This window comes from Eleutherodactylus coqui, chromosome 7, assembly GCF_035609145.1.
Source record: "Eleutherodactylus coqui strain aEleCoq1 chromosome 7, aEleCoq1.hap1, whole genome shotgun sequence".
Lineage (NCBI taxonomy): Eukaryota > Metazoa > Chordata > Amphibia > Anura > Eleutherodactylidae > Eleutherodactylus > Eleutherodactylus coqui.
This window is the reverse complement of record NC_089843.1, coordinates 101,259,864-101,286,428: the sequence shown is the minus strand read 5'-3', so window position 1 is coordinate 101,286,428 and position 26,565 is coordinate 101,259,864. Positions and strand designations below refer to the sequence as shown.

General features: G+C 45.9%; 1 protein-coding gene across 1 annotated transcript in view; it reads left to right on the top strand.

Moving 5' to 3' along the window:
• Positions 1-26,565, top strand: part of WWC2 (WW and C2 domain containing 2) — a 157,477-nt gene that overhangs the window by 75,498 nt on the left and 55,414 nt on the right. Inside the window, exons 6-10 of the mRNA XM_066573497.1 lie at positions 2,114-2,243; positions 3,828-3,974; positions 11,193-11,266; positions 24,196-24,438; positions 24,563-24,652. Coding sequence (XP_066429594.1) covers positions 2,114-2,243; positions 3,828-3,974; positions 11,193-11,266; positions 24,196-24,438; positions 24,563-24,652 — 684 coding nt within the window. The remainder of the gene's footprint in view (positions 1-2,113; positions 2,244-3,827; positions 3,975-11,192; positions 11,267-24,195; positions 24,439-24,562; positions 24,653-26,565) is intronic.

The following is a 26,565-nucleotide window of genomic DNA, read 5'->3' as shown; positions in this document are numbered from 1 at the left end:
CTGCCTTTGGTGCTAGCCTAAGGAAGCACTCCTTTGAGATGGGTCACAAAGAATGTATTAGTCGAGCTGATTTCGTTTCAGTCCTGTCGGTGACATTCATTGGAAATGACACTCAGTTTCTTTTCTACTGTTTGTCTTGTATAATTTAAGATCGCCACTTGTTAGCGTGCGGCGAGGAAGATGCATCTCGCCTGGCGGAGGGAATCACACAGTATGCTTCTGTTGTGTGTTGTAGCAGCACAAACTAGACCAGAAATGGTTTATTTCCCTTCCGTTCTTCCTGTACCTTAAGTAATCACACCTCGCGCCGCAGTGCCAGATTAAAGGTTAGCCAAGCAGCCTTTCTATATTAATACAACAACGCCGTATTGTTTTAAAGCAGCTTGCTTGCAAGCAATTTTGATAGGAATCCAAAGCATGTTTGAGAAACTGACAACAACATACCACAGGGAAACAATGGGCAGTTGTTAGAGAAACTCAGACGTGCCTCGTACAGAGACATAGGGGCACATGTGACGCTGCGCCCGCGACGTGTTAGACCGCGCTACCTGGGAATAGTCTGCAGAAGTGCAGAAATCATGTTTGGGATAACGCTTAGCAATTGATAATTGTTGAAGGGGTTTTCCTACCAACAGTAATTCAACTGGTGTTAGCAGGCATGGGAAATATTTAAAGGGGTTTTCTAAGTGTTTAACCCTTTAATGACCAGCAATTTTTAACATTATTTTTTTTTTTCACTTTTCGTCCCCCGCTCATCAAGAGCCATAACATTTTTTATTTCATATTCTCCGTATGAGGGCCGGGGGGAAATTCTGCAGGAAGGTACAAATGCAGGGATACAAAATGTATACAGTTTTTGTTTTACTACTTATATAAACATATATATATATATAAATATAAACACCCTTTCGTTTAAAAAAAATATTGCTTTTTGTCACCATATTCTGAGGCCCATAACTTATTACATTTTTGTAACGATGGAGCCGACAGCTTGTTTTTTTGCAAAGCGAGCTGGAATTTTAATAGGCGCTGTTTTGGAGCGACTTTTTAATCACTTTTTTGTAATTTCTTTTTTTTTCTTTTAGGAGACAGGGTGCCCAAAAGAAATGCAATTGTAGCACCATTTGCATGCAGGATAAATACTATATTTTAATAGTATAGACTTTTATGGAAGCAACAATCATATGTTGAATATATTTTTTATATACAGCATATTTTTTTTTAAATCTTTGATTAAGCTTATTTGTATGTACTTCTGCATTGCAGTATATTGTACATCTCGGTGTTGGTCTGTTACGTCGTGGGCTTAATAGAATGCAGTACTGCACATTGCAGCCCGGTGAACCCATTGGCACTCTGCACATGTGATTACGGGAGGTTGATTTGATTGCGGGAGACCTCCCTTCCCCTAGCTAGCTGCTTATTTGCCATGGTCCGCTTTGACTTGCGCAATCCAAGTAGGCACCTTTCAGGTGCTTCAAACAGCCAACACATGCCGGCTCAGCTCCGGAGTCCACTTTGTACTCTATCGGCCGTATGTTTACAGCCGGTTGTCACGAACAACTTAAAAGTAAACAAAAAATGTGCTAAAATAGAAAAAAAGCAATTCTCACCCATTAAATACCCCATCATCCACTTCCTGGCCAGTCCATCTGGCCCCAGTCCCCACTTCTATAGTCATATATCGTTCAGTTGTCAGCTAACTACTTCAGGACCCGGAGCGGTGGGGATCGGGGCTGCTGTTCTGGGTGCCATTTAATGGGACCCTGCAGTGGGGAAGAGCTTGAATGGAGCGGTGGTCACACATGTGCACAGACATTAAAGGAAGCGGCAGTGTCCTGGTGGGACCACCACTCCGTTTCAGCGCTTCCTCACTGCAGACGTGCAATAAGAAGTAACGGGGGGCTAAGGACCCTTGTTCTGATGACTATGGGGCCCTGAGAAAGCAAACCTTTATCACCTTTCCAGTGAATAGGTGGGATAATCCCTTTACCCTTGGACAAAATAGCAAATATAAAATTATATTTACAGTACAAAATGTTAATGATTTATTTTATATTTTTCATAGCTTTACTGAAGGTGACTCCTAAAACTTGTATCTCTTTACTTATAGTATTGACCAAAAAATGTCAGGAGGACAGAGTGGTTATGAGCTTCGAGAAGCAAAGGACATCCTCTCGGAACTAAAGAGCATCAGGAAGGCAATCAGCACCGGGGAGAAGGAGAAGCAGGACCTCATGCAGGTGTGTGGGACCACTGATGAGTAATGAGCTGTCAGGATGAACTGTCCTATTGTCTGTGTGTAACACCGGAGACCACGACAAGGATGTCTCCAGGATTGGGGGCGTAAAAACTACTTAAAATGCATTAGAAAATTCTCTCTAAGAAGACCCTGAATATCCTTGTAATCCGCAGGAAGCGGGAGTATACATTCTCTACTGTCAGTACTGCATTTCCAGCTGACCCGGAAAAGCCTGTTCATGTTGTCAGCCGCTGTAACCTATTGCATCCCGGGCTGACTCTACCATGTTAAAGGGCTGATATGGACTAATTCTGTATGCTGCCTGTGCATGGGGTGCCTCGGAATAATGTCTCTACCTTGGAAAGCAAATCATTAGTTGCTGTAAAAGGATATCAGAATGTCGAAAAAGTATTAACCCTTTCCAATCCACTGTCTGACGTCTTTCTACGTTCTGATTGAAGCTTGTACAGCTCCAATGTCAGAAGTTGTCCGACAGGGTATTCTTACCGTCTATTGCCAGCCAATCCGCTGTTGGAGCCTCTCTGGGTCACACACACTGACTTTGGCTAGCAGATGGCACCATTGTATAACAGCAAAAAGAGAAAGCCTTTTAGGAATGCCTGAATACAAAATTAGATTGGAAAGGGTTAAAGGCATTATTTTCTAAGAGCTTATAAATCGGCATTGTTATGCAGTTGCTCTGCTTTTGTATGTATCCCTTTTGAGATATGAGCAAACCAAACCTGTAGAACCCAAAATCGAGGAGAACCTTGGTTAAAAATTTTAGTTTAACCAGAACCTGAGTGGTTCAATTCTGCAGAACCAGCGAACCACTAAACCACCATGTTACTGCCTTTGTTCTCCGGAAGAGAACAAGAAGAAAAATCCTAACGAGAATGTACGAACGCCATGTAGATGTCTTTAGTCAGAAGCAAGAAGCACACAGAAGCTTGGTGGCTCAGTGGTTAGCACCTGTGCCTTGCAGCGCTGGGGATCCTAAGTTCAAATCTGACAATGGACAACAACTGCATGGAATTTATATGTTCACCATGCGTTTTGCTTATTCTCTGGCGTAGAAACGTAGAAGAAGCAAGCAGCATAGTGGATGGCAGTGTTGGCTTGCAGCACTGGGGACCTAGGTTCAAATCTGACCAAGGACAACATCTGCATGGAGTTTTCATGATGCATGGTGGCTTAGTGGTTAGCACTATTGCCTTGCAGCTCTGCAGTCCTAGGTTCAAATCTGACCAGCTGTTTGGAGTTTTCCAGCTCCATGCAGATTTTCTCCTTGGTCAAATTTGAACCTAGGACCCTAGCACTGCAAGTCACCCATGACAATCCCCCTTGTTTTAGGGGTTTTCACGTGTCCTTTAGTATCAGTAGTGTTTGCCTACCGATATGTATTCTCATGCCTCTTCTATGGAATATGAGTAGTTCACCTCCTCACTCGGTGCGGTTCAGCTTTCTTTAGAGTTTTTTTTCTTTCTCCTGTACAGACGAAACACGGTGGTTAGAACTATTTGTTTTCTTGTGTTTTTCTTCTTGCTTTACCGCTGTAACATGTACGTTCGCTTTGTTGTATTAGAGCCTCGCAAAGCTGAAGGAAAGATTTCATCTAGAACAAGGCAGAGGAAGATCAGAGCCAGACTTAACATCGAGCCTCACCAACTCTCATTTGTCGCTGTCCAGACAGACGCTGGATGCGGGGTCACAGACTGATATTTCTGGTGATGTAAGTTTTGTGCTGGGAGAATGTTATTACTCCATGTGAAGTTTAGTTAGGGGATTGAACCGCCATACATATATGTATAGAGACCTACAGTATTGTGATGAGCTATGAGGACTTGTAGGAACAATTTGTCATTATTTTACATAGCAGACCTGGAGAAATATTACTAGTGTAGTCCTTTCTTAGGGTCTGCTCATCTGCGCTAGGGTCTCTGTTGTTCTGCTCTCTTATAAGAGCAGAAAGGCAGAAATCCCCAAAGCGCTACATCCTTTACACAGGGTTATTATAAATGACCTTCCCAATGTGAAACCCTCATAACTCACGTTTAATGACACTTGGATATCTAAATTTGATATCAATGGATACAAAAACTCAAAAAGACTTGACAATAAGTAAAAGGGACTCCGCGCCAAGCGGAGGTGTCACGGGAGAACGATGACTAAATTGTGACGTCACACGCCTGACTACAATGGCCGTTGCTGCCCAAAAGATTCCTACGCGTTGGAAGATGAAACCTGGAATTTCCTGTTCCAGCTGCAGCAGAAACCATATCTGTAGCGTGTCTAGGTATGAAATCCCCATGATTGTACGGCCACGTTTTCCATAAGGAAACACTTTCCTATAGGTTATAGCGTAAAACACATTCACTTGGGGATAATAAGGCTGCATATGATTTCTGGTCCCCTTGGAGGAGTCACGCATACGCTTCATGTAGGCAAGCGGGTTTTCCCTCCCCCAAATTCTCATATTACGTTTAACTGCACCCGAAAGGCGAAAAATACTAAAGATTCCACGAAACCATTGGTTTCGATTAGAGTTTGTATACTCTCGCAGAAAGAGCGTCGCCTCGCTTTGTTGTCCGGTTTCAGAGCCGGTAACAACTGCAGTCAGTAGGGATTACATTGCAAAAGTTTCTGTAGAATCTCCCACGCAGTCGGCTACGGGATGCCCAGTTCTCCGCTTGCTCTGATGGGGGATTTCTAAAGAGTTTGCGTGACACTTGCCCGGACACGCTCTACTAGTTTCCCTCTTACTGGTGGACAGCTGGATGGCATTTGCTTAAAGACGCAACCTTTTTCCTTAAAATTGGAGTACCTCTTTCGAACTGTGCGCCCGCTGGTTAGCTTGTCACCAAACTATATTAGAAAATAACATTGCACTCGAATAACAGACGGGCAGACATGAAAATCAAGGACACAAAATGCTGTCCCATCTTTGTTGGCAGCCATTGTGTCTCATATTCCCCTAGCAATGACTACAGCAGAATAAAACGTTTTGGGCCTCATTTACCAAAACTGTATAAAGGCCTTTTTACATGGGATGGCTACTCAGAGAGGGAATGAGGCATAGAGGTGTAGTAGTGAGTGGAAGTGGTTATATTACACCTCCTCTGAAAGATAAAAGGGAGATAAGCTTGTGGACATTCCAGAGACCAGCTGATCAGTGCTAGGAACACCCCCAAGTCAGAAACTTGAATGCAGGAGAAGGAAAACTCAGTGAAAAAAATCAGATACTGTAAGTGCATCTTTTTTTCCTGCAGGGACTTAGTAAGATGTGTGTATTGAATTCTCATGCACAAAAATTTCCAAAGCTTATTTAGAAAATGAATACATTAGTAAAGCCGAAGTTCATTTAGCTAAAAATTGCTTTATTTGGCCAACTTTGTAACTCCTCCTTTTTCCTGCTTCCAACCTTACAGCTCCACCTTGCATGCTTGGTTCGGATTAGTTATTTTAATGTTCATAAAGTGTAGTAGCGGATGCTCTTGGAGAACGGAGACCAGACAGACATTTAACACATTAACCCTTTCCAATCCACTGTCTGACGTCTTCAGAGCTGTACAGCCTTCAATCAGAATGTCTGATGTCGGAAGACGTCCGACAGGGTATTCTTACTGTATATTACTGGCCGCTCTGTTGTCGGGGGCCTCTCCAGCATGTCCTACACTGCAGTACTGGCTCTAGCCAGCAGATGGCGTCATTTGTATAATGGCAGAAAGAGAAAGCCCTCTAGGAAACCCTGAATCCAAAATTGGATTGCAACGGGTTAATATGAGTGACCATCAGCCTCTACGGAGGGTCGCTATGTTTGGAAAAACTCAGTCAGGCGCTCCTCTTCACTTAGTATTAAAGATGAAAGTACAGGGGGGGGGGGGGGGAGAGCCAATACGTGCTGTCTTTTTCTTTCTTGGTGAGCAAGACAATGCCCTCTTGACTTTGGGAGAAATATCATTTTTTTCAGTAGCGCTTATGTTTCCTTATTATACCGCACACCAATATTCCATCATTTAGCCATGATCAAATATATTCTTTTCAGCCTGTGAAACTAAGTCCTCTCTCTAGCCCTATTATTTTTATAACCACTTTCAGAAATCGCTCTACTTTCCTTGGTCGTTCTTTGGCAAATTGCTTTTCAATAATTTTTTACTCCTTTTTCTTTCTTTCCTGTCTTTAGATCTTCTTTGAGATTCCAGTCACATTTAGGACAAGCATATCTGTAATCGGAGTGTAGTGTGTCTTTATACTCTCCTCCATTAGATTTTTGCCTTAGCACATGTTGCCAGTCTGATTACAATACTGCACAATCGGTTCCGTGGTTTGTAGAGCCTGCCGCATGCCACACTGCAAATCTGCTGCAAGCTGCAGCGCCAGAAAAGGAAGCCCTGCTTTAAAGAATTGCTCACATTGCAGCAAAACAAAATGTTTGTAGACTTTAGAAATTGAAAATCCGCAGCCCGCAATACTATGTATGTTCTGTTGCATATCTAGAGCAATCATATTCTGCAATGCTGTACATACATTGTGCTCGTATTATAGGAGCCCTATCTCACACAGACCTACAAGATCAATTAACTTTCTATGAAGTTGGCACTATTCATATAGACTGGCCACCTTATTAGAGACATCCATCTCGGCGTGTCGAACCTCCTTTGGCCTTCAGAACGGCAGCAGTTAGTAGTGGCACAGATCCCACTAAGTATTAAAATCGCTCTGCAGGAGTATTAGCTCATGTGGACTGTAGTTGCTACAAATTTGATAGTTTTTCCACTGCTCAGACCATTGCATGAGAAAACAAAAGATTATCAGTTTTTGAAATCCTGGCCCCGGCTGGTCTAGTACTGATGACCAGGCCCATTCAAAGTCACTCAGGTTACTGTATTTTCCCAATTCTGATGTGGATTCTTAGTGAAACTGATCCATAAGAAACTTGCTCACTTGAGGTTATGCTGCCCTCGGGGTCATGACCCGGGTATAACTGAGTCGTTCCTGCTGTAGCCCCCACCGAGTAATACCTCCACCAATTCACCTCCAACAACCTAATTAACGACAGACTCTCCTTGATTTTGGATAAATTGTCCAAAGCAGCCATTTATTACAAAGATACATTTGCATAAAATAAACCTTTTACCCCAGGAAAGAGGAAGGTCGTTGGAGCCCCAAACAATTCTGTCGCCTCACCAACCAGGGAAATATATCGTAATGCCTCCCGCTGCACACCGGCTGGCTTGGAAGACCCAATTTCCCAACAACTGCTTCCCGAGCAAGCCAACTGATTCAGGAGACCCAATATCACCACTTGCCTCCAGTCGCCTACCTCCCGACTCAGAGACCCACTAGCCATTCCAAGGCTAGACACTCCCACCGTCTCTGCAGGGACTCTGGCCTGTCAGAGACAAGAGGCGACAGACCCACCATAATCCTTAATCAATAAAGGGGAAAAGCGGCTATCCAGCCCCCTGCTTTCCCTCCACTCCACTCTGACTCCAAGGATCCCCGTAACTGCCACAGCAAGCACGGCTTGACCCCACAAAACCATCGCTCACTCGATCCCCTCCTGAATCGCTAGCGACCATAGATCAATGCCTCCCGCTTTAGATGCACTGTAAACTCACAGTGCCCCATTTATAAATCCAAATTGCTAACCGCCACTCCTCCATTACGGCCTACAAAATGTAAAACTACCCAATTTAATTTTATCCGAGCCCTGTTCAAACCCTTTATTGACCTTAAACAATTATCAACCCCTGATATGACTGAGCAGCCTAAGCGTGTTATACCTAATATCTCGCGATCAATCTCTAGACTGTCTTCTATCCAAATTGTCATCCTCCACATGACAACCAAAATGTCTGGTATCTTGTCCAAACTCGCCAACCTTTGAAAATCCGTCAATACCCTGCAGAAGGACATCCCCCTCACTCCTGTCCATCTCATCACTGTCAAGCTTCTTTCCCTTCTCAACTGCCTTCTGTTAGGATGAACATCCACCCTTACTGCACCCCAATAAACAGGAATGTCCTATTATCCAGACTAAGGCTGGGCGGTGATCTGTAAAGCAAAGCCCCCATAGTAAATCACCTCCCACCACTCCCATAACTTCTTCAACAAATGCAGTCGTATATGAGACCTGTACCGCCCGGACTCTCACCTGCTGACCTTCTTCACTGTTTCCACATCTAAGCCTAATGCAGCTGCTTCAGTAGCTGCCCCCGCCCTAACAGAGTGTTTCCCAGAACGGGAACCATCATCACAACGTGATGAAACACCATCGTAAAAAAAAACCTGAACAGGAAAAACCCATCTGCATGCTGTAACTATGGACCCGTGCTCCCCCCAGACTCCCTTATATGAACTTCCCAACGTTTTTACCAGACCCGTACCTGCCACCAGCACTTGGCCTACAGTTATTCTCTTCCCCTTCTCTCCTTGACCCGTTTTGAAAAGACGGCGAACACGCATCTCCCAAAACATGCTAAGGCTTGATCCCCAAAGCATGCTTCGTTACAACCTGTACTCCCCCCAGTTTCAAAAACATATGCTAAGGCCGCCATAGAGCCGTTCACCTTAGCCATTGACAAGTTCCCCTGGTGACTTATTCCCCAACCAACCCCAACAAATAAAAAAACCACTATCCTCCTCTGTCCTAATGTCCCCAAAATCTAACGACCACGTCTCCCATTCCCGCCAAGCCAACACATATGCCATCAACGTACCTGGAGCCAGCGATGCGCTGATCAATTGGCTCGCTGACAAAGTACCAACATTGTGGCAGGCATGTCTTCTTTTCCTCTTCCATTCCTGGGGCAAACTTCCCAAACCCCTCTCCCTTGAATCGAGAAAGCGGCCAAAATCTCTGTATTCAACAACAATGGCCCAAGAGATTCACCATTGGGGGGGGGGGGGGGGGGGAATGGGAAGATGCTGTCAAATTATAATCGCCTTTAAAACCCCCAAATTATCCCAATGGTCTGCAGGCTTCCTGAACAGAGCAGGAAAACTGAATTCTAACGCTGACGTGAATGAGCCCTCTGGGAGACTTTGCACAGTTCTTTGGGTAAGTGTTACTGCACTTTTTTGAGCCAAAGCCGGAAGTGGATCCAGCAAAGAGAAGTAGTGCAGGATCTACCTTTATGTTTCTCATTCCTCTGGAATTCACCTCTGGCTTTGGCTCAAAAAAAAAGTGTAGAAAAGTTTTGTTTTTTTTTGTTTTTTTTTTTCCTTTACCAAAATATCAGGGTGTGACCCCACCCTAATAGAGGAGGGTGAAGCTGTGAAGTGCGTTTCCTGCTATGGAGGCCATGCACAGCCCGTTGACTTTAATGAACATTGTACAATCCTTTGGGATTATCCAAAGCAGAGGACCCCCGATACCATTTTTCTAATTAATTGAATTCATTTTTTAACAAAACGGATGTACTCTGCCAATCTTGTGTATCGTTGTCATATAAGTTTAGAGCAGTCATGGCCACTGACCTCCTATACCAGTACTGCTATTTTCATGAGCGACTATATGTGCATGAGGGTTAAATCTTACAAACCTCTAAATCCATACAAATGCAATTGCAAATAAGTATAATCTGACTGCATACTTCCATGGGACATGCTTACCCCTGCACAGATTTACTTATGCAATTATCACTTGCAATCTCAAGTCTGCAAAGCCTCATCCAATTGTAGAACAGCGCCACCCAGTGGATGAATGTATGAATGGATAAATATAAAGTCTCATGGAAAGAGGAACTGCGTTCATGAATAAGCCAATGATCCGCAGCCAGTGGCTCTCCAGCTGTTGTACTATTACTACTAAATCAACGTTACAATCACACAGAGCAAGCTTAATTATTCTGATAACTCCTAGGTGCTTGATTTTTTTGGACAATGAGTGTACCATAAAAATAGTACAAGTACAAAAAGGGAGTTAAAGGGGTTTTACAGGGAGATACTATTGATGACCTGTCAGGATAGGTCATCAATAGTTAATCATCCGGCGTCCGCTGCTTGAGACCCTGGTCGATCAGCTGATCGTGCGTGCGTCCACAGTCAGTGCCTCAACACACAGGGATACGGAGCGGAAGCCAGAGCTTGTAAATGCAGGTACAGCTCCCATTGATTTTAATGAGACCCCAGCATGCAATTACAAGTGCTGGCCAGTACAAGGGTGAGAGCAGCAGCGTCTGCCCTGACTGCTGTGTGTTAGGATGCTGATCAGCAGGGGGTCCCAAGCAGTGAGACCCAGCTGATCAACTATTAATGACCTATCCAGAGGACAGGTCATCAATAATAATTTCCTGGAAAATCCCTTTAAGCAGCTTTTTAAAGAGTCCCCTACTTTGTAACGTACATTGGGAAAGTTAGCATATGACAGAAGGGACTATGACTGCAGAATCAGATCACACAGGATGTGTTTGCAGCCTATTGACATGAAGATGCACACATCGGCTCTAGACAAAAAATGGGGAGAAACGTTTAATACGATAGCGTGCAGCGCAGTATGAAAAGGAGTACAAAGTTAGAAACCCTCTTCTGGACTGTAATGGCTGAGAATAGCTGCACCCGTTCTCCAACCTGAGCTGACTCTGAAGCGGAGCCATACCCGGGGACCAGATAGACCTGTGCATTATGTTCCCGGTTATTACTTTAGTGAGGAATGATCCATAAAGTTACTTGAGCAAAACTGTGAAGGAACATGTGTGTAACCACAACATGGTGAATTAGTGCTTTCCTGCGTCGGAAGGAACAGAACATCACCAAGTTTCTTACTGATCCCACTTTTGCTTTGGAGCAACTGGATGCTTAGTGCTTCACACCCTTTCACCAAGATTTGCTATATTGCCTGTGACCATGAAGAGTTCTTTAATAGCATTTTAGGCTTTAAAACTATTAGTTTTCATCAGCTGCATAAACCACATTTTGCTTTATTATATCTTTTATTTATTTACAGATTGGAATGAGGAGCCGAGCAAATCTGGCAGAAAAGGTCAGGCTAAGCCTACAGTACGAGGAGGCTAAAAGAAGGTAATGCTACGTGCTCTACCTACTCTGAAATTCTGTGTTCAATGCAGCAAAAAATTGTCTTTTGGTGTCCTCTAGTGGACAGAACTGTAAAAACATATAAACTAGGCTACAGTTGTGCCTTTTGAGTAGCTATTTACTAAACAGCAGCTATTCTTCCTAAGGCCCCCTGCACACGGGCGGAAATTCTGCAGACGGTCGTGATTTGTCTGCATGCAAATGGACGCGGAAAACAAATTGCGGCATGCTGTATTCCTGCGCGGGTCTCACAGAGGCTCGCACAGAAATGTCACTCCCAGGCGCCAGCTCCGCTCTGCGCATGAATTGGCTGGCCAGCAGCCGGCACGTCAGAGAGCCGGAGCCGCGGGAGAGGGGAGCGCCGCACTGGTCCCTGCAGGGGCTCGAGTTGGGTCCCGCTGCGAGAATCCTCACAGTGGGATCCGACCCAGCCGTCTGCAGGCGGCCTAACTCCCCGCATGCAAGATGGACATGGCAGAGTGCTTTCATTGCAAAGTTGCCAATATGCCCTGTGGGTGGTTTATTTCCCATTAGAACTAAGGATTCCTGCCCGATCCTTCTCATCCCGGACCTCTGTCTTTGGGGAAGAGTCAGGATCAAAATGATCTGCATCAGTGTCCATCTTTTAGCTGACCAATAGCCGCAGTTTGCAGATGCACATTATGTCCCAACTGAGCTCCATGTCCTCTAGGATGACCTTGACATGACCGTTTCTGTGCTAAGAATCCTGACATTAAAGAGGACCTGTCGCAACCTATAAGCACCATAAACTAAGTTATGGTGGTTTATAGGACAGAGAACCTGGAGTCCAAGGGTGTAGTAGTTCTACTTCCCGGCTCCCCGTTCCCTCGCTGTCACCCTTGTCTATCTACCCTATCCTCTTTTTCTCCAGTTACTGCGCATGCACTGCCACTGTTCTCCATGGGAGTGAATGCACACTCACCAAAAAATTGAGCCATGTAAGGCTGGTTTCACACGGGTGATCACGATATCGGTGCAAGAAAGTTTTGGCAAAATCATGTCTTTTTTTTCCCCCACAATCTTTGAGTGTCAGCACTGCTTTTTCTTGCAAAAACGTAGCTTTCGCTTGTGATTTTCTCACGTGCTTTTTTCACAATTTTTTGCGAGTAAGACAATACAAGTTTCTATTGTTAAAAACGCATCGCCGAAAATCGCAAGTTCCTGCTTTGCAATGCGATAAAAAGGAGGCTCCATAAGGAAACGTGGAAGATAAAAAATTGCAAATCGCAGAAAGATAGAGCATGCCGCAATTATATTTTTTTCTTGCAACATCGCATGAGTAAAGGAAACCATTGAAAAGCCCGTGTGAGACCAGCTGAAGTATATAAAGTACACCCGGGACTCCATCATAACTAGAGATGAGCGAACGTACTCGTCCGAGCTTGATGCTCGGGCGAATATTAGGGTGTTCGGGATGTTCGTTATTCGTAACGAACACCACACGATGTTCGGATGTTCGGGTTACTTTAACTTTCTTCCCTGAGAAATCTTTTCTATATGCGCTCAATGGGGCCGGCGGCAGCAGCGCCAACCCCATTGAGAACATATAGAAGACAAATCCTTCTTCTCTGCCACAGCTGTAACAGCTGTGACAGAGAAGAACGATGTTTGCCCATTGAATTCAATGGAACTGGCAATACAGCCGACTCCACTGAATGCAATGGGCTGCCGGCGATCGCGGGATGAATTGTCGGAAAGGGCTTAAATATATAAGCCCTTCCCTGCAATTCATCCAGAAATGTGTAAAAATAAAAAATATATATATATACTCACCTGGTGCCGACAGACGGAGTTCAGCGCGGCAGGCTGCAGTTCTCCTGAACTGCTCTGAACAGCTGTGAGTAGTTCAGGAGAACTGCAGCCTGCCGCGCTGAACTCCGTCTGTCGGCACCAGGTGAGTATATATATATTTTTTATTTTTACACATTTCTGGATGAATTGCAGGGAAGGGCTTATATATTTAAGCCCTTTCCGACAATTCATCCCGCGATCGCCGGCAGCCCATTGCATTCAGTGGAGTCGGCTGTATTGCCGGCTCCATTGAATTCAATGGGCTAACATCGTTCTTCTCTGCCACAGCTGTTACAGCTGTGGCAGAGGAGAACGATCGTTATGCTGACAGTGCGGGGGGGGGGGGGGGGGTCTCACTCTTGCCGCTATTGTGGCTTAATAGTGGGACCTGTGAACTTGAGATGCAGCCCAACATGTAGCCCCTCGCCTGCCCTATCCGTTGCTGTATCGTTCCCATCATTTTCTTGAATTGCCAAGATTTTCACACATGAAAACCTTAGCGAGCATCGGCGAAATACAAAAATGTTCCGGTCGCCCATTGACTTCAATGGGGTTCGTTATTCGAAACGAACACCCGAACATCGCGGGAAGTTAGTTTAGAATAACGCGAACCCGAACATTTTGGGCTGCCGGCGATCGCGGGATGAATTGTCGGAAAGGGCTTAAATATATAAGCCCTTCCCTGCAATTCATCCAGAAATGTGTAAAAATAAAAAATATATATATATACTCACCTGGTGCCGACAGACGGAGTTCAGCGCGGCAGGCTGCAGTTCTCCTGAACTGCTCTGAACAGCTGTGAGTAGTTCAGGAGAACTGCAGCCTGCCGCGCTGAACTCCGTCTGTCGGCACCAGGTGAGTATATATATATTTTTTATTTTTACACATTTCTGGATGAATTGCAGGGAAGGGCTTATATATTTAAGCCCTTTCCGACAATTCATCCCGCGATCGCCGGCAGCCCATTGCATTCAGTGGAGTCGGCTGTATTGCCGGCTCCATTGAATTCAATGGGCTAACATCGTTCTTCTCTGCCACAGCTGTTACAGCTGTGGCAGAGGAGAACGATCGTTATGCTGACAGTGCGGGGGGGGGGGGGGGGGTCTCACTCTTGCCGCTATTGTGGCTTAATAGTGGGACCTGTGAACTTGAGATGCAGCCCAACATGTAGCCCCTCGCCTGCCCTATCCGTTGCTGTATCGTTCCCATCATTTTCTTGAATTGCCAAGATTTTCACACATGAAAACCTTAGCGAGCATCGGCGAAATACAAAAATGTTCCGGTCGCCCATTGACTTCAATGGGGTTCGTTATTCGAAACGAACACCCGAACATCGCGGGAAGTTAGTTTAGAATAACGCGAACCCGAACATTTTGGTGTTCGCTCATCTTTAATCCATAACTTAGGATGGTTTCAAATCTACACTGAGGATTCTGCTTCCTTGCTCTGTTCGGGGAACAGGAAAGGGATATTCCCGCAGCCAAATGGTTCAGTTTCTGGACGGAACCAAACGGCACCGCATGCGGCACTTTGTTTTCCGATATTTGCAGCCGTCTGTGGCTGAATCTCCGGCCGGAGGTTCCGATGCAGATGTGAAGCCGCCTTATCGGATGTGACAGGTTGTGGAAGCCAGAATTGGCGGTAACCTCAACCAGCATGAAGTCTTTTTATGGTTGGTGATTTAGATGATCATAACTAGAAAGCCATCCCCCTAGGTAGTGGCAAAGGGTCTATGGTGGAGACTTGTATACTTTTGGCTAGATGGTCTACCTGAGCTGGGGAGGTAGAAGCAGCCAATTGGAAATTACATGAAGCGCAAACGTTCCATTACCGGTCACACTTGTTGCAGCTTATCACCCCGCATCCATAATCAAGTCGTCCCGATATGGAGCACAACTGAGTTTATACAGTCAGGGCTCCGAGCTGCAATGTGCTGCAATGCCCATAAGGTCAAAGGAAGTAACATGAGCAATGTTTCAAAAAAAGGCCTTTGCATGAAAAATCAGGACTCTGCAAATGGAGAAAAATTGCATTCATTGCTGGAAGTGTGCAGCGGTTCTCACTTATCAAAATAAATGGCAGCAGAAGTTGCGGGGAGCAGATGTTCTAATATCTAGTAATACACTGGCCATCTGCAAAGCTTATGGTGTTTACCCTGGTAACAGGTTTATAATCACTGCAATCAATTTGTGTCGCACATATCTCATCAGTAGCCACGGAGCAGTGACGGGATTCAGAAATATGACAAGTGGTTTGGTTTTGTGGCTTCTTTATTTATTTTTTTAATTCTTTTATTGAATTTTCCAAAATGTGATTATTTATGGATACAAATAAAAGCTTCGTTCAGAATAACGGGTCATTTTTCCCTTTGCTCGCTCTCTGTTCTCCCGCTTTCCATTTCCCCGGCTATTCTCAGTTATTCAGTATTTTAAGGTTCTTTTTGAGCTGGACAATTGGTGTGTATTTGCTGTGCTGCTTTTAGGCTCATACTGTGGGCCGGGAGAGAATAGTTCATGAGAGCTAACCTTCCATTGTGTAAGCTGGGTGGACTTTAGTGTCGTGCCTTGTGCTTTTCAACAGCATATGCTCTACTTTGTGTCTCTTTTGTATCCATTGCACATTTCATGATACAGTTTTATATGCAGCTTGCATTGATTTTTCTCTTAGGCCGGGCTCACACGGGCATATGGTAAAATGCTGTGCAAAAATTGCATCATTTTACCAGTATGTGGCGCTGCGCATCATTGTGATTGCACATGCCTGCGCATGACAGAGTATCTCACGCATGTTGTCATGCACTGCCTTCCTGGTATCTTTTTTTTTTTTTTTTTTTTAACTTTCTTGCTTGTATTGCCTCTTGGCAACGTTCGTAAAAATGACAACTACGCAGTCAGATTGCGTATTTTTTTTTTTTTTTTTTAAATCCAATTTTATTATGGTTTACATAGGGTATACAAGGAATCTGACATCATTTCTACACAGGCAGACATTCGAATGTACTACAGTCCAATGCGTAACGACGCTCCCACAAAATGACTCCTCTACAAACGTATTATTCTCCACTTGAAAAATCTAAAACAATATTAACTATTAGAATGATCGAACTGGGGAGCTTTGACGTCCGGCAATGGACTGAGCTGACGTTCAACCTTTAACCGTCTGCTCAAGATAAGACGAACAGGACAAGACAAACACAGACACTCACAGTAAGGGAAGGGGGAGGGAGGATGGGAGGGGAGTAGAATAGGGGGGACCACCACAGCGGGTGGTTCATGGGGGTTACCTCTCATACATCCCACAACGCCGCGGATCTCACCTCTCGCCAAGGGGCCCAAGTCACAATGAATTTGTCATAGGTATTATTTGACCAGCTGTGCAGTTCCTCCAAGGAGTATAAGCTGTCCACTCTCTCCCTCCAGAGACCCAGCGAAGGGGGAACACTCTGAAGCCAAAGGCGGGGAATGAGGGATTTAGCTGTGTCTATTAGTAAGGCAACTAGTTTGTTCTTTTTTGGGTGAAAATGTTTACTCGGCCTCCACAAGAAAACCAGGTCAGGGGATAGGCAGACACCCGGCGCAACCTTTTCAATGATTTTCCCTACATCCCTCCAGAAGGGGGCCAACACCGGGCAATCCCACCAGATGTGTAGATATGAGCCCGTCTCTCTCAAACATCTCCAGCAGGAATCTTGAGGAGTGAGCTTATGTTCAAATAGCCATTGTGGCGTTCGGTACCATCTGACTAGTACCTTGTAGTGAGCCTCCTGTGCAATTACGCAGGGGGTGAGTCCGAAGGACGTATCAAGGATCGTCCCGGTCTCCTCCTCCGTGAGCCGGATGCCCAGCTCCTTCTCCCACGATGTAAGAAAAGCTGGTTTGTAGGGTAGGAAGGGGGAGATAAAGGTCCTGCGAATAAACGAAATCTTTTTGTGTGCGGTTCTATTATCTGCCCAGGACTTTTCAAACACAGTGAGGGGTCTGGTCGATTTGAACTTCCCGAGAAATTCTTTGAAGACAGCCGCCAGTTGAGCACCCTCTAAGAAGGAGAGGGATTCCGAGGGGAATAGTTTTTGGAGGATCGCCAGTGGTGTTAAATGCGCCAGCGCTTGCAAGTTGGCTATGGAGATCGACCTGCATTTGCTCCAAACTGGTGCCCGGGGTCGATCGCCCTGTGAGTTCATTAATCCCGGTATCACATCAATGGGGGAGATAGGCGAGGGAGACGGCGCCAGCTCCGTTCTGCGCTTATCCCACACTTCGCAAGGTCCCCTAAGGAGGGGGTTAAACGTTTTGGCCCGATATTGGGCACTTGTGGGTAGCCATAGCATCTCAGATAGCGGCACGTTACGATGCTCTACTAACAGCCTTGAGAGCGGTTCGTCATACCTCAATCTAGAGATGTCCCACCAGTAGCGGAGTTGAGCAGCGCAATAATAATCGTAAAGGTTGGGGAGGTCCACACCCCCCTCCCTTTTCTTCCTAGTCATCAACCCCTGTGCTAATCTCGGTCTCCTCTGTCTCCATATGAACGCCGAAAAAGCCGCACGCATTAGTTTGAAAAATTTGGTGGGTAGGTGAATAGGGAGCATTCTTATTTTGTAAAGAATGAGCGGGAGGATATATGACTTTATAATATTCTTTCTCCCCAGCCAGGAGATATAGGGAATGTCATATGACTTGAGCAGTTGTTTGACCCGGGCAATGAGGGGAATGAAATTAGTAGCGTATAGGTCTTCCGCTTTTTTGGTCAATTTAATCCCAAGGTATTCCAAATGGGAAGACGACCAAGTAAAAGGGGAGTTGCTTCTTAAGATTTCAAATTGCCTTTGCGGGATGGAGACATTCAGTGCTGTTGATTTTGTAAAATTAATCTTAAAATTTGAGAATGTCCCGAACTCTTCAAGCAGTTCAGAGAGTCTGGGGAGACTCTTCTGGGGCTCCGTGACCACAAAGGCGATGTCGTCGGCGAAAGCCGCCGCCGAAATCTGCTGTTCTCCCACCTGCAGGCCCCTAAATCCCGGGTCTTGTCTGACCCTCAGGAGGAGGGACTCGAGGGACAAGATGAACAGTGATGGGGAGAGGGGGCAACCCTGCCGCGTGCCATTTTTTATAAGGAAGGGAGGGGAGAGGATCTCATTAATTTTCAGCCTTGCATTTGGGCAGCCATAGAGTGAGAAGATCGCTCGTGTAAACTGCACCGGAAGACCGAAGGCCAGCAGCACTCTCTCCATGTACAGCCAGTCCACCCTATCAAAAGCCTTTTCGGCGTCAGTACCTACTAGGGCGAGTGGAATCCTGTGATGTTGGGCGAATCTGGCTGCATGGAGGAGTTTGATGCAGTTGTCTCTCCCCTCCCTCCCTCCCTCCAACAAAGCCCGCCTGTTCTGGGTCAATCAGACCGGCCATAAACGGCTCCAGTCTTTTCGCTAGCAATTTAGCCCACAGCTTCATATCTAGATTAATCAAAGATATGGGGCGGTAGCTGCCGCATAACTCCGGGTCCTTATTGTCTTTGAGGATTAAGGTGATATGGGCTTCCTGGGACTGACGCGGCAGGGACGCCCCCCCTAAAAGGTCATTAAACAAGGATGTCAGTCTTGGTTTTAATGTAGCGAGGAAGGCTTTATAATATTGTATTGGTAGGCCGTCCGGGCCCGGACTTTTATTAGGGGGACTCGAGGAGATCAGCGCCTCCACTTCCTCCTGTGTGACCTGAGTTACCAGAGTTGCGGCACCCGCAGGGTCTAGTTTCGGCATATTGAGTTGCTCCAGAAATTTGTCTACCTGGGCCGCGAGATTCGCTACCGGGGGTGTATTATGGGTGTCTCGAAGGTTGTACAGGTTCGAGTAAAATCTCTGGAACTCCGTTGCAATATCTCTGGAGGTGGTCAATGTTGTCCCCGTAGGGGATTTGATTGCTCTGATTTGGTTTTTTGCCCTAGCTTTTTTAATCATCGACGACATGAGCTTGCTGCCTTTATTTCCCTGGGCGTATATTTTGTGTCTAAAATGCAGCTGACTTTTGTTGAATTTAGCGTTGAGCAGGAGTTTCAGGTCTGCCCTTGCTACCGCAAGTTCAGACAGGTTCTGCTTCGCTTGAGAGAGTTTCACAGTCAACTCCAGACTGGCGATCTGTGAAAGCTTCTCATCAATGGCTTTCTGGTTTCTTTTCTTAATCCGAGAGCCCAGGGCTATAAGTAGGCCGCGCATATAAGCCTTATGGGCTTCCCAGACTACCGGTGAACTCGACTCTTCTGTTGAGTTGAGGCAGAAATATTCTTCTAGGTATTTTGATAAGTATTCCCTATCCTCTAATTGATCTAAAAGGGAGGGGTTCAATGACCATCTCCACTCCCTGGCTAGAGGCTGGGGGAGACGCAGAGAAGTATGCACCGGGGCGTGATCCGAAATCGTCATAGTATCAATGTTCGAGCTGATCAGGGACGGAAGAAGGGAGGAGGAGACCAGGACGTAATCTAGTCTCTGGAATGTGGAATGCACGGAGGAGAAAAATGAGAAATCTTTCGTGGTGGGGTGCAAGGTACGCCAGGTATCTACCAAGCCCAATTCCTGGAGCCGGTTACCGAGTTTTTTCAGTTTTCTTTGGGATATATGTGAGCGGCCCGAGGAGGAGTCTACCGTGGGGTTGAGGGTAACATTCAGGTCGCCCGCTAAAATAATCTGGCCCTGACTGAAGTGTTTTAAGATTTCAAGGTGCTTTAGCAACCAAGGTATTTGATCTGTATTTGGCGTGTATAAATTGGCTAAGGTTATTTTAGAATTGTTCAGAGTGCCCCTGATGAACAGGACTCTGCCCTCGTCGTCTCTGAATTGAGCCTCCTCGACAAAATTAATTGCTCTATGAAGAAAAATGGAGACCCCCTTCGAGGCCGACGAGGGGTGAGTGCAGTGGAACGCATAGGGGAATGTCTTCCCTGGTAGGGAAAAAGTTTTATTACCTTTGTAGTGGGTCTCCTGGAGGAAGAGAATTTTAGTGTCGTACCTCCTCAGTAGCAACTCGAGGCTGTGGCGTTTGGAGGGCGAGTTGAGACCTTTGGCGTTGAAGGAGGTGAAACGCAGTCCATTCATGACGAGAACCCCGTACTATATGTGAGAAAAAGCACAAGTGAATAATCGATACAGAGTTAGCAATTGTAGAGAGTGGGAACGGGCTCCGCAAGCACTCTTCTACGCGGTACCCGGGTTTGGTGGCGGGGAGAGGCGCGAGGGAAGGAGGGGTAGGTGAGACAAGAGGGGGAGTAAGACACAAGTAGGTGGGGGTTCAAACAATCAAAGTCAGCAGAGTAAACAACGTACAGATAAATCTCTGCAGCCTAGCTTCCGCTGGCAGAGAAAACTTATTTAGAGTGTGCCCCGGGGGGGTCCAATGACTCCCTACTTAGGGCCCACTCTAGGGGCAGTCTACCGAGATCCCACCAAGCAATGGCTCGGCGGGAGGTCAGCGAATTAGTTTCGGCCTGGACGAAACAGGCACCCACAGCCCACTATTAAATGACCGAAAAGAAAGCCTTTAACCAGTCCAACATAGGTAACGGAGGTTCTAAATACTTGCATCAAACATAGCTTAACCTCGTTCTACAAAACATTCTTTCAGCATTTTACATAATCACCGGTCCGGGTAATGTGATCTGCGATAACAAGTCCCGAAAGAAGAGCGTTACTCCGCCACGAATACAAAGTCCGGGACTCCATACCGGTCCGCAGATCCGCTCGACGTCGGCCAACCGTTGTCGCCAGCTATAGGAACAAAGGTTAGCAGGCAAAAAAAAAAAAAAAAAAAACAACACAAAACAAAAAGGAGAAAGAAGCATAACCGGAACCTGAACCAGCCGACCCCGGGGGTCCAACTCCAAGACGCTCAAGAGTTGGCCATGGAAGGAAGGGCCCGACGGCTTGTCACAGGGTCTAGGGGCAAAACAGGAGAGCTCATTCTCCGGCACTAGCGAGTCACGAGTCCTGCTTGGGCTTTTTCTTTTTCCCTTTCGGGGATTTCGTGCTGCCCGCCAGCAGCCAGTCACCTGGACCCTCTAAAGGCTGGAACTGGGGTAGGTCCGGGAGAGGTTGCCAGTTGGAAAGCTCGATCGGATCCATTTCCAGTAGGTCCCACAGCACCTGCATCTCTTCTTGGGAGCGTATGTTGACCCTCTTACCCTTGATGGTCGCACCGATGCCAAAAGGGAACAGCCACGCGTACCTGATCTCCCGAGCTCTCAAGATTTCCAGCAAGGGACGCAAGGCTCGGCGCTTCGCCAGGGTGGAGGGCGCCAAGTCCTGGAAGATCGAGATCGGCGCTCCCTCAAACTTCAGATCCTTGCAGATTCTGGCCGCCCTAAGGACCGCTACTGCGTCTGAGAAAGACAAAACTTTACAAATAACGTCCCTAGGCGGTTCAGAAGGGCCCGACGGTGGTCTGAGGGCCCGATGGATCCTCTCAACGCAAATAGTGGACGATCTCTCCTCTCCCAATAAGGTGGCAAAAATCACTTTAGCGACTTTTTCCAGGCATTCGTTTGCATAAGCTTCAGGGATGCCTTTAAAGCGCAGATTATTCCGCCTGTTCCTGTTTTCTAAGTCCTCCTGGAGCAGGAGAGACCTATTTAATTGCTGGTGCTGTTCCTTTAAGGCTTGCTCAACCTGCAGAGAGTGAGAAGCAAAGGCTGCAGCGGAGGACTCAAGATCTTCCACCCTGTGCCCCATTAGTTTGAACTCCTCTTTTATCTCTGCTAAATCAGCATTAATGGGGCGCAGGGCTTGTGACAGCAGGTTCTTCATGAAGCCCTTGGATATGGACTCACCATCTTCCTCCTCCGAGGACTGTTCTCCTTCATCCACATGGCTGGGAGCGGGAACGAGCGCTCGTGCCGGCGCCATCTTCGCCAGGGGCCGCGGGGAGCGCGAGGAGCGATCCTTAAAGAAACCCCTCATGTCAGCTTGCGTTCTGGCCGGGCGGGGGGTGCCCTGCAGGTCAGAGCTTTTCTCCTTACTCGTCTTGCCCATCTTCTTGTCGGCTGTGCGCTGCTGTAAGGTGCCGTGGGTGCCCGCTTGTGAGAGCGCAGCTATTAAGCAGCCATTGCGCTCGGCGTCCAGGCTCCGCCCCCTTTCCAGATTGCGTATTTACAGCGTTTTCATACACACCCATAGAGAGCATTACTTCTCTATTCTGTGTAATACACAGTAAACTACAACATGCTGCGTTCTCACACGCAATGAAAATACACAAGTGTGAATTGATTTTCCTTTGATCCATGTACTTTCATTGACACCATTAATTTGCGGCTACATTGCACGTAGTACACAATTAAATTACACTCGTGTGAGCCCGGCCTTAGTGACGTGGTTTGCAACATTCCGAAACCTGACGTGACCATTTGCGGTAAGCCGGACGGTATTATAAGTCTGGGGTGACTGCTTTGTAGAGGGAGAATTTGCAAAAAAAATAGGTGAGCAACTTTTGCAAATACTGTGCTTTACCTCCCTTATACTAGTCCTACGGTTTAGCCTGTGTATTGTAGCCAAGAGCTGCATTCACAATTCTGCTTGCTACTGGAACCAGTTGATGGCTTGGCAGACACAATGCGAGCAATGCTCTTTGCTGCAGGGATCCTGTCTATGCATTATATTTAAATGGCTGCTGTGTAATATTTATCCAGTTTGGTGACATATGGCTCTCACCAGCAATAACCATTAAGCGTAGGGACTTTAGAAGCCGTACCTACGCCGATCAGCTGACTACTACCTTTGACAGCCCCTTTTAGGTGAAAACATGCCCCTTCCAAAGTTCTTTTCTTGTGGCTAGTCCCTACAGAACTGTTTGACAGATGGTTTCATGAGCTTTGGCTAAAGGAGAATACGAGGTTGATTTAACCCCTTAACACAACAGGACATACCTTTTTCTGCCTTGAAGGTTCAGGGTTTATATGGAGGGGGATCAGGGATCGATTCTGCTCCATACAATGCGGGTTCTGGCTGTTTCTTAGGCTGCCAGGCCACAGGAGAGTTTGAATTGCGTTCCCCGCAGCGATAATCCAGCCGCGTGGAACGCAGTGACCGCTCTCCATAGCGTTGCTATGGAGAACGCAGCTGCCCTGTCCACGAGCGGAAAATCATTGCGATTCTCCACTTGTGGCCTGCAAATTGCAGCATGCTGTGATTTGCCGCGGTCAGCCTATATGTCAGATAGGCTGACAGTGGAGATCCGTCTGCCGGCTCCTGCGGCGGATATCCGCCGTGTGATACCGCAGCGCCCGTGTACAGGCAGCCTTACAGCTGACTCCCACCTACAACAGCACCAGCACCACTGAGCTGAGCTGTTAACCCTTTAAATGCTTTGATTGCTGTTCGGGTTTCCCACACTGCCCCACTGCGATGAGATTACAGGGTGCTGTGCGGTTGCCATGTCAGGCAGGGGCCTTCTGAAAGTCCGCAAAGCTGCCATTGCAGATTGCCTAATAAGGCATGCATGTGGCATGTCTTGATTGCAGTATAATGTAATGCTATGGCTTTATATCATACTTCAGGAGAGATCAAACCATCGCAAGCTCTTGTCCCCTATAGGGACTAAAAAAAACTATGTGAAAATTAGTTTAAACTTATATTAATTATTTGAAAAAAAGGTAATAGAAGTGTAAAAAACAAAAACATTTTCCCATACTTATATTTAAAAAAAATAAATCTAAATGAAAAATAACAAAAACCTGTTTAGTATATCTGCATCCATAAAAGTCCAACCTATCAAAGTAATAGCGTTATTTACCCCACACAGTGAACATCAAAAAAAACATAAACCGCCAGAATTTCTTTTTTTTTTTTTTTTGTCTCCCCATCTTCAAGAAAAACATGTAATAAAATGTTATCTAAAAGTCATATGTACTCCAAAATGGTACCAATAGGAACTACAGGAAGCCCCACAAACAATGATCCCTTGGCCGGGTGGCCAACCATATAATACCTGATGATGGAATTTGATAACCTGTACATAATCCAGCATGGACAGTAGTTGCTTGGTTGGGACAGCTCTTAGAACTGCTGTGAATTTTGATATTTTACGTGGCGCTCAGCATTAGTCTCTTCCTGTCTTTTCAGTATGGCCAACCTGAAAATTGAACTATCCAAGTTGGACAGTGAGGCCTGGCCCGGAGCTCTGGACATAGAGAAGGAGAAGCTCCTGCTAATTAATGAGAAGGAGGAACTTCTAAAAGAACTTCAATTTGTAACAACCCGAAAACGCACTCAGGATGAGATGGATCGACTGGAAGCGGACAGGAGGCGGCTAGAAGAGGACCTCCTGTCCGTCAGAAGCACTCCCAGCCAAGCCCTTGCCGACAGGTAATCTCCCTCCTATCCCCTGTATGTACCCGTCTCCCACACTCATCCTCTCTACAAGAACCTCTGGTGTCATGAGGTTAAACCATCGCAGGCCTCGGCCCTCATCACTCTGTGTTTTGTTCAGGTTGAAAGTTCAAGAGAAGAAGAAGGAGCTGGTGAAAAAGTTAGAAGAAACCACCAAACTGGCCACTTATTTGCATTCAGAACTGAAAAGGTAGGTCAGGAACCTGCTGGTAATTAGCAGCATGTAATGCATTCTCGAGTGCCATTTTCTCTACAATTTTCAGATATTCGTTCTTATTAGACGCCTGTCCTTGAGCATCTAAAAGCATTTCTATCTATCTTGGAGTATAAAACTAGTGATGTGTACACTTCTGCCAGGCGCTGGAATCGATGGGCATTTAAGTGCCTTGGCATCTATGTGATGGTTCGCAGTTCACATCCTTGAAACAAACTTTAATGCACATTAGAATTAGTTTTTTTTTTCCCTATAGGTTAATGTACTTACAATAATCAGCATAATTACAAATAATGATACATTATTAATGTAGTGTTAGGAGAAAATGTCTGTGCCGTGGAGTTCAGCTCTGAAGCTATTGTAGTAGACCTGCACTATATAGAGACTTCTTGTAGTGCTACTAATTTGACTTTCACTAATGAGTGACTGCTACGGTATACAAGATTGCATTCAGCTGCTTTAGACTGCAGATGAATTTGGATAGGTATAAATTAAAGTCTCCATGGAGCACAAGCCTAACCCTGTGTATCCAAACATTTATAGAAGAGAAAACCATTGATCTATTCTGGTGGCTTTCCCTTTAAAGGGGAAAATGGCACTACTAGCGGAGTCCCATTTCTTTGAATGGAAGTGAGCTTGCAGTACCATTCATGGCCACTGCACAGTGTACAGAGCTGTGTTACTTTTTCTTCCTACAAACAGCTGATTTGCTAGGGTACCAGATCCCACAAATCTGATATTGGTGCCCCATCCTAAGAATAGGTCATCAATTTAAGAAAAACAAACATGGAATACACCTTTTAATGCATATAAGTTTGTATTCTTAAACATTTGATTAAGCAGTTGTACTCTGATCATCACAGACCATCCAGAGACCATGCTACCAGCTGCCCTTACTTATGCAGTAGGAGACGGCGCTTCCTTCTCTTCCAGGCTCCTATCTTCAGTATGGGACAGAATGGTCTTTTTTACACTGATTATGGGGCTGAGCATTTCTCATGGGCCATTTACACGAAACGATTACCGCTCAAAATTCGTTGAAACAAAAAAAAAAAATCACTCGCTGTTCGTTCACAAGTTCCTTATCGCTGACTTTGAGCCAGCATAAAAACCATCACTGGATCGCGGGCTTCTCGCTCGGTGTAAATGTGGAAGGTGAAGCGCTGAGCGAGAAGCCCGCGATCCAGCAATGAAGTCTGTCAGTGTAAACGCTCTGCACGGGCGCTGATTACCTTAGCGGTGACGCCGGCACTCGTGCAGTCTATTACCTGACTGTCATCCCGTGTAAAAGGGACTAGAATGCTTGTTTACACAAGCGGAGCCTCAAGTAGAGGGACCAACTATTAGCCGACGAACGAGCAAACTCCTTTTTGGCAGATCAACTTGTTTTTGCCAGCATGACAATGCTGGTTGATTGGCGGTTCATCATCTTGTGTGAACAGGGAGATGTACAAATGATTGTATCAGCAATCATTTGTCACCATAAGCCAATTCTTGGCCAGTGTATAAAGAAAATGAAACAAGTGCTAATCAATACGCATGTTGATTGGTGCTCATTACATGGGCTGAGCATTCAGATGGGCTGTGCAAATATTGCTTAGTCTAAGGGCTTACTTACCCAGGCGTATGTGACTTGTGTACATGTTTTGGGGTATAACTCACATTGGACAGCACACAGATGCAAATCCATCTGCAGGCCGTGGACATTGCATGTCTTAAGGTGCATTTACACTGCAAAGATGATCGCTCAAAAGATGGCTTTTGAGCAATCCTTTTGCATAAACTACTACTTGGTACTAATGCCTATTAGTAACAAGCAGTAGCATGTGAGCCGCCAGGAGCTGTAATCGGGGAACACACTGCCGTTCCCTGATTGCTTTTGCTTTGTT